This window comes from Parus major, chromosome 21, assembly GCF_001522545.3.
Source record: "Parus major isolate Abel chromosome 21, Parus_major1.1, whole genome shotgun sequence".
Taxonomy (NCBI): domain Eukaryota; kingdom Metazoa; phylum Chordata; class Aves; order Passeriformes; family Paridae; genus Parus; species Parus major.
In genome coordinates, this window is record NC_031789.1 from 5978061 (window position 1) to 5985389 (window position 7329).

Genomic DNA, 7329 nt, shown 5'->3' on the forward strand with positions numbered 1-7329 from the left:
GTTTTGGTGTCCCAGAAATTGGTTTTTGTGTCCCAAAAATGGATTTTGTTTCCCAAAATCGGTTCTATTGTCCTAAAAATTGGTTTTATCATCCCAAAAATTGGGGGTTTATCCCAAAAATTTTTTTTGTGTCCCAAAAAATGGTTTTATTGTCCCAAAAATTGGTTTTGTTGTCCCAAAAAATCAGCATTTGGGGCTCTGGGGATGAGGGAGCAGCAACTGGAAAGGGAGGAATTCCAGGTTTGGAATGGGAATAACGAAGGAGCTCCTGCAGAGAGGCTGAGGCAGAGGTAAAACCCCAAATTCATTTCCAGTTGCTTCAAGTTTTCCTTCAATTCCTGAAAAACCCCAAATCCCAACCCAAAATTCCCTTGAGATTCCTCTGCTGAAACAAAAACTTCCATTTTCTGCTGCCTTTTTTTTTTTTTCCCCCTAAAAATTGGTTTTATTTAAACCCCAAAATTCCAATTCTGGTTTATTTTGAATTCCCTGGATTTGGAGGAAGATTTGAAGCATTCCAGGTGCCATTTGTGGGATCCCTGTGGATTCCAGGAGTTGGGAATGGAAGTTTTATTCCCTTTTTTTTTTTTTTTTTGGTGGGGGGATTGATTTGTGTTTTTCTGGGAATTCAGGATCTGATTTTCTTCTCCCAAAAAAAAGGAGGAAAAACGAAATTTCAAGCTCTCCCTCAGGATAAAATCTGGGAATAAACCCTTGACTTTCCAAGCTGCAATTCCGTGGATTTCTGGAAAACCATTGGAATTTAAAGGTTGGGAGTTTTTCCATAGAAATCTTGGTTTTTAATAAAAATTCCTGGATTTTTGGGGAGTTCTCCTGTTTTTCCTGGAGGTTCCAAGGCCATGGAGCATCCCGAGGAGTGGGCGTGGCTGCGTCGTGCCGTGGTTTATTCCTAATAAACATCCCTGAAAAATCCTCTTGCTGGGCTTGCTTTTCTTGGGAACAAATTCCTTGGGAACAAACGGAATTGGGAATGTCTCAGCTCATCAATAAAAGGATGGAAAAACCTCGTTTTCCCTGATTTTGTTCCTTTTCCCAGATTTTCCAGCCTCCCTTCGCTGTCTCCGTGTCTTTATTCACGTCATCATCAAGAATTCCAGTAATTCCTTTAAACCTTGCGCTCCTAACGGGAATTCTGGGATCTGTTGGGATCGTTTCTGCTAATCATTACAAATAATTATTAATGTCTATTAATAATTCCAGGTAATTAATGATAATTGATCAATCCCAAGCCAGGTGAAGCCATTTTCATGGGAAAACTGGATTTTTAAAGTGGGAAAATCCCATTTCCAGTGGGGAAAATCCCATCAAAAAAAAGCAAATTCCATAGAAACTCTAAGCATTCCCAAATTCCTGGAATTTCTTTTCCAAGCCAGGAATGAAGAGGGTTCATTAGGATTAATTTGTAATTCTTAATTGGGTTATTTCCCAGTGGAAGCGGGAGAAATTTGGGAATTTTCCCGTTTTTCTGGGAATTTGGGTGGATTTGGGGGATCGGCCACGAGGGGGCGCGGCCGTGTCGGGAATTCGGGGCTGGAGCGGCGTTTTGGGGAATGCTGGAATTCCCTGAGCTGGGAATGATCCCCAAATCCCAGCCGCTATTCCCGGGGCTGCGGCAGCTTCGGGAACGTGGCAATTCCCCGGAGAAGCTTTTTCTGGGATTATCACAAAATCCTGGAGCCTTGGAGGGGTTTCTGTCCCGTGCATTCCCCATCCCGGCCTCGGGCACCGGAATTCTTTGGGAATTCCATCCCAGGGCAGAGTTTATTCCTCAATCCCGATCCTTATGAGTCAGCAATTGGGGTTTATGGCAGCCACTGGTTAAAACTTCCCATTCCCTGCCAAGGATTGGGAATTCTTCAATAAATCCCAAAGAATAACTGGGAAAATCCCACTTTTTGCCCTTTCCCCCAATTTCTTCCTGGCTCCACGTGATTTTTCCAAGCCCTACATTCCCGTTTTCCCACAGTTTGGGAACGTTCCTGTGGCTCCTTTTAGGATTTGTTCCATCCCACCTTTTCCTGCTGCCCTCTCCGTGCCTAGGATTGGGAATTCTGTGCTAAATCTCCAATAAAAAAACGGGAAAATCCCACTTTCCCCTCCCTTTTTCCCTTTGGAGCTCATTCCCGGTCAGGAATGGGAAATTTCAGGAGCTGGGATTGAAGGATTTCCCAATTTCTTCCTGACTTTTCACTCCTCTGGATCCACACGATTTTTTAAAAAAAAAATAATATAATAAATAAATCCCAAATATCCAGGTGAAACCTTCATTTCTGTGGGAAAAAATTCCCAAATACCCAAATATCCAATTGAAACCTCCCTTCCTTGTGGGAAAATATTCCCAAATTCCCAAATGTCCAATTGCAACCTTCCTTCCTGTGGGAAAAATTTTCCCAAATTCCAAAATATCCAATTTAAAACTCCCTTCCTCTGGGGAGAAATTCCCAAATTCCCAAATGTCCAAGTGAAACCTTCATTTCTGTGGGAAAACATTCCCAAATTCCAAAATATCCAATTGAAACCTCCCTTCCTGTGGGAAAACATTCCCAAATTCCCAAATATCCAAGTGAAACCTCTCTTTCTGGGGGGAGAAATTCCCAAATTCCTAAATATCCAATTGAAACCTTCATTTCCATGGGAAAAAAATTCCCAAATATCCAATTGACACCTTCATTCCTGTGGGAAAAAAATCCCAAATTCCCAAATATCCAGGTGAAACCTCCCTTTCTGGGGGGAGAAATTCCCAAATGTCCAATTGAAACCTTCATTCTTGTGGGAAAAAATTCCCAAATCCCCAAATATCCAATTGAAACCTTCATTCCTGTGGGAAAAACCCCCAAATTCCCAAATATCCAATTTAAGCTTTCCTTGGAGCGAGGTTTCCGCTCCTCCCGGGCTGGATCCCGGTTCCCGGAGCTCTGGATTCGCGGTGTCGGGAATTGCCCAAATTCCCGAATTCCCTCCCGGATCGGAGGCCTCGCTCTTTCCCACCCAAAATCCGGGAGAAGAATTTTTGGGCCGATTCCCAAACCCCTCCGGGAGCATCCGGAACAAATCCGGGATGGATCTTCCCAAAATCCCAGGCGGGATTTGGCGTTCCCGCTGCTGGCAGGGATCGATCCCATTAAATTGTCATCGGGAGCGCTCCCACAAATCCCGGCTCGTCTGCCCGACCTGGAAATTCCAGCCCGGAGTGTGGGAAGGCGCCAGGGAAAGTTAAATATTATTAACAAATCCCGGGAGCCACGTCCTCGTCATGGAATGTGAGCGGGAGCTGCTCTTAACCCTTGCCGTGCCTGCCGCGCTCCCGAGGGCATTTTCCTCTTCCCCAATTCCAGGTTTTTTCTGGGAAAAAAAGTTCGGAAAAAGAAAATTTCTTGCGAAAAAAGCTGGGGGAAATGAGATTTTTTTACTCCCTTTTGTGCTCGGATTCGTTCGTGCCTCAGTTTCCCTGAGCTGCAGATCCAGAGTTTTCCTCCTCATCCACAAGATTTTCCTCCTGATCTACAAAATTTTCCCACTGATCCACAGAATTTTCCCCCGATCCACAAAATTTTCCCACTGATCCACAAAATTTTCCCCCTGATCCACAAAATCTTCCTCCTCCATCCCCTGTAAAATCCAAGGAAAAGCACACTGGGAATTTTCCCTTGGATCACAGAATTGATGGGAAGGAATCGGTGAAAGGAAGGAATTTTTTATTTTTTATTTTTTCTCGTCGGATGCATAAAAAGCTTCAAATCCTGGGATTTTTGACCTTTTCTCATTCCCTGGATTTTCTCCCGGGGAAATCTTTGCAGCAGGGTGGGGATTTTGGGGGGAAAATGGGAATCTCTGGTGCAGGTGGTGGGGGCTGGAAGGGATCTGAGGTGTCCAGGCACATCCAGAGATCCCTTGGGAAGCGCTGGTGGGTGAAAATCCGGGAATTCTGCTCTTTGTAAGGGAAACAGCAGGGGGGAAACTGGGAAAATCGGAGATGGAACACTCCAAACTGGGAAATAAAGTGGGAATTCTGCCCTATCCAAACGGGAAATTGGATATGGAACACCCCAGACTGGGAAATAAATCAGGAATTCTGCCCCATCGAAGCGGGAATTCTGCCTTATCCAAGTGGGAATTCTCCCCTATCCAAGTAGGAATTCTCCCCTATCCAAGGAGGAATTCTCCCCTATCCAAGAGGGAATTCTCCCCTATCCAAGGAGGAATTCTCCCCTATCCAAGAGGGAATTCTCCCCTATCCAAGAGGGAATTCTCCCCTATCCAAGGAGGAATTCTCCCTTATCCAAAAGGGAATTCTGCCTTATCCAAGCGGGAATTCTGCCCTCTCCTGCTGGGGGTCTATCCCAAGTCACGGATTTCCAGCCCTGGCGAGTGTTAAAACTTCCCAGGAAAAGGGCGATTTCCCCGGGATAAGGAAGGGGCGGGAGCGGGGCCTGGGCGCTGATTCCAATCTTCCCGGCACGCTCCATTATCTGGGAATTTAATGGGAATGTGAGGAGAGGAGGCTTGACAGCTCATTAGAATGTGAGCCCTCCTCCTTTCTTTTTTTTCCCTGTTTTTTTTCCTCTCCTTTTCTTGGAGTTGATGGAAACTCCTTCGGGAAAGGAGCGCTGGAAGAAGCCGGGAGGAGTCAGAGCCTCGGGAGGACCTGGAATTCTGCCTGGAATTTTGCCTGGGGAGGAGGATTGGGATGCAAAATCCACGCGGTTCTGCCCCCTGACAGCTTCGGGATTTGCTGCCCATCCTTAGGGAAAAGGGAGGAAAAAGCTGGAAAAGGAGGAAAAACCTTGGGAAAACTTCACCTGCTCCTCATGGACTCGGGAACACCCGCGGAGGTTTTGCTTCTCCCCGACTGAATTTTTGGGATTTGAGGGATTTGGGTTTTTTTGGGGTGTGGGGGATTTGTTTTCTCCTTACAAGGCTGAGCTGGGATGCTCGCGTTTCCCTGGGTTCCAGTTCCCTGGAATGCCGAGAGGCGAGGATGAGGAATTATCCCCGGAGCAGCAGAATTCCAGAGGGAATGGATGGGGTGGGGGAAATCTCCGGCTGAGCTCGGGCTCAGCTCTGCCCGCGGCGCTCGGATCTCTGCAGCTCCAGGAGATAAAACCGGTTCTAAACCCGAGCCGGGGCGCAGAAGGGGCAGAGTAAAACCAGTTTCAAGCCCCGTTTGGGGGCGCTGAGCGCCTTTAAAACCATTTTCAATCCCGATTTAGGGGGGCTGAGTGAAACCGGTTTTAAATCCGATTTGGGGGGAGCAGAGTAAAACCGGTTTCAAGCCGGATTAAGGGGGTCAGAAGGGGCAGAGTAAAACCAGTTTCAAACCCGATTTTGGGGGACAGAATAAAACCAGTTTCAAGCCCGATTTTGCGGGGCAGAATAAAACCGGTTTCAAGCCCGATTTTGGGGGACTGAGAGCCTTTAAAACCGGTTTCAAGTGGGGTCTGGGGGCCAGAGCAGCCCCTCCCGAGGGCGGCAGCGCTTCCAGGGCCTCTGGGATTTCTGGGAAGCGCCGTGGACCCAGCTCCTTCTCCCGGGAGATCCAGAATTCCAAACAAATTCACCTCCACCTTTTCCATCCCGAGGAGTTGCTCGGATCCTTCTGGAAGTTGGATTTTTTTGGACACAAATCCGAGGTTTTTTTGAAGGATTTTGCACCCGGCTGCTTGGGACTTCCTGAAATTTGGAATTTTTTTGGGGGAGAGGACAAATCTGCTCGTGTCCTCCTCACCTGGTTAATTTGGATTTCTTTCTAGAGAAAAATCCAGTTTTTCTTGTAGGATTTTGCACCTGGCTCCTTGATCCTGACCTGGTAAATTTGGATTTTTTTGGAGACAAATCTGGTTTTTTTGTTGGTGACTGCTTGGATCCCTCTCACCTGGTCAATTCTGGATTTATTTTAAAGACAAATCTGCTTTTTTATTGCTGTTGAACCATTTTGCACCTGGCTCCTGGATCCTGACCTGGTTAATTTGGATTTTTTTGGACACAAATCCAGTTTTTTTAGTCAAAGGATCTTACACCTGACTCCTTGATCCTGATCTAATAAATTCGGATTTTTCGGACACAAATCTGGTTTTCCCTTGATCCTAACCTGGTTCGTTCAGATTTTCCAGACACAGATCCGGTTTTTTCTCCCTCCTGGAGGATTTCACACCTGATTGCTTCATCCTGACCCGGTTCATTCTGATTTTCCACACACAAATCCGGTTTTCCCTGCATCTTGACCCAGTTAATTCGGACTTTTTGGACAGAAATCCATTTTTCCCATTTAATTGGAATTTTCAGGACACAAATCCATTTTTCCCTTGATCCTGACCTGGCCATCTTGGATTTTTGGGACACACATCCAGTTTTCCCAGGATCCTGACCCTTTCATTGGAATTTTCTGGACACTGGTCGGTTTTTCCCAGGATCCTGACCTGGTTCATTGGGATTTTCTGCACACAAATCCGTTTTTCCCAGGATCCTGACCTGGTTCATTGGGATTTTCTGCACACAAATCCGTTTTTCCCAGGATCCTGACCCTTTCATTGGGATTTTCTGCGCACAAATCCGTTTTTCCCAGGATCCTGATCCTTTCATTGGGATTTTCTGGACACTGATCCGTTTTTCCCAGGATCCTGACCCGATTCATTGGGATTTTCTGGACACTGATCTGTTTTTCGCAGGCCCCTGTCCCGGTTGGTTGTGATTTTGGGGATTTGGGGAGCAGCATGGGGCGCTGCCGGGCCCCGCTGCTGTGGGTGCTGCTGTGTCTCCAGCTGTGCCTCCAGCTGTGCCTGCAGCTGGGGCCCCGCGCCCCCGGCGCCAGGAGGGGCAGGAAGGAACCGCCCGAGCCCCGGAACGCGTCCCTGGCCAACAGCGAGGAGCATCCCAAGGTGCGTTCCGGAACATTCCCAGGATGTTTTCCTGCCTCCCCCGGCTGCTTCCAGCTCGGGTTAATTTTGGGGGTTCCCCCAGGCTGGGAATGGCAGAGAACTTCCAGGGGGTTGTTCAGGATCCTTTGGGATGAGCGTTTCCATGGGATTTTTGGGAATGGAGGATGGGTTTGGGAATTCAGAGCAGGTTTTGGGGTCGGGAGCAGGAAGGGCAGTGAGAAATCTTCCAAGGAGTTGTCCAGAGTCCTTTAGGATGAACATTTTTATGGGATTTTTGGGAATCACAGAGGGGTTTTGGGAATTCAGACCAGGAAGGGAATTGGGAAAGAGCAGAGAACTTCCAGGGGGTTGTTCAGGATCCTTTGGGATGAGTGTTTCCACGGGATTTTTGGGAATAGAGGAGGGGTTTGGGGAATTCACAGCAGGTTTTGGG

At 47.3% G+C, this 7329-nt stretch overlaps 2 protein-coding genes across 5 annotated transcripts in view; both read left to right on the forward strand.

Moving 5' to 3' along the window:
- Positions 1-1024, forward strand: part of UBE2J2 (ubiquitin conjugating enzyme E2 J2) — a 10602-nt gene extending 9578 nt beyond the window's left edge. For 3 of the 4 annotated variants that reach the window (XM_033519272.1, XM_033519274.1, XM_033519273.1), the window contains one exon: positions 661-1024. In XM_033519272.1, the coding sequence (XP_033375163.1) occupies positions 661-697 (37 nt within the window). In that variant the 3' untranslated portion in view covers positions 698-1024. Of the gene's footprint in view, positions 1-632 lie in introns of all 4 variants that reach the window. The other variant, XM_033519275.1, reaches the window with a different exon arrangement.
- Positions 1025-4479: 3455 nt separating this feature from the next.
- Positions 4480-7329, forward strand: part of C1QTNF12 (C1q and TNF related 12) — a 14622-nt gene continuing 11772 nt past the window's right edge. The window contains exon 1 of the mRNA XM_015647965.3: positions 4480-6896. Coding sequence (XP_015503451.1) covers positions 6732-6896 — 165 coding nt within the window. The 5' untranslated portion in view covers positions 4480-6731. The remainder of the gene's footprint in view (positions 6897-7329) is intronic.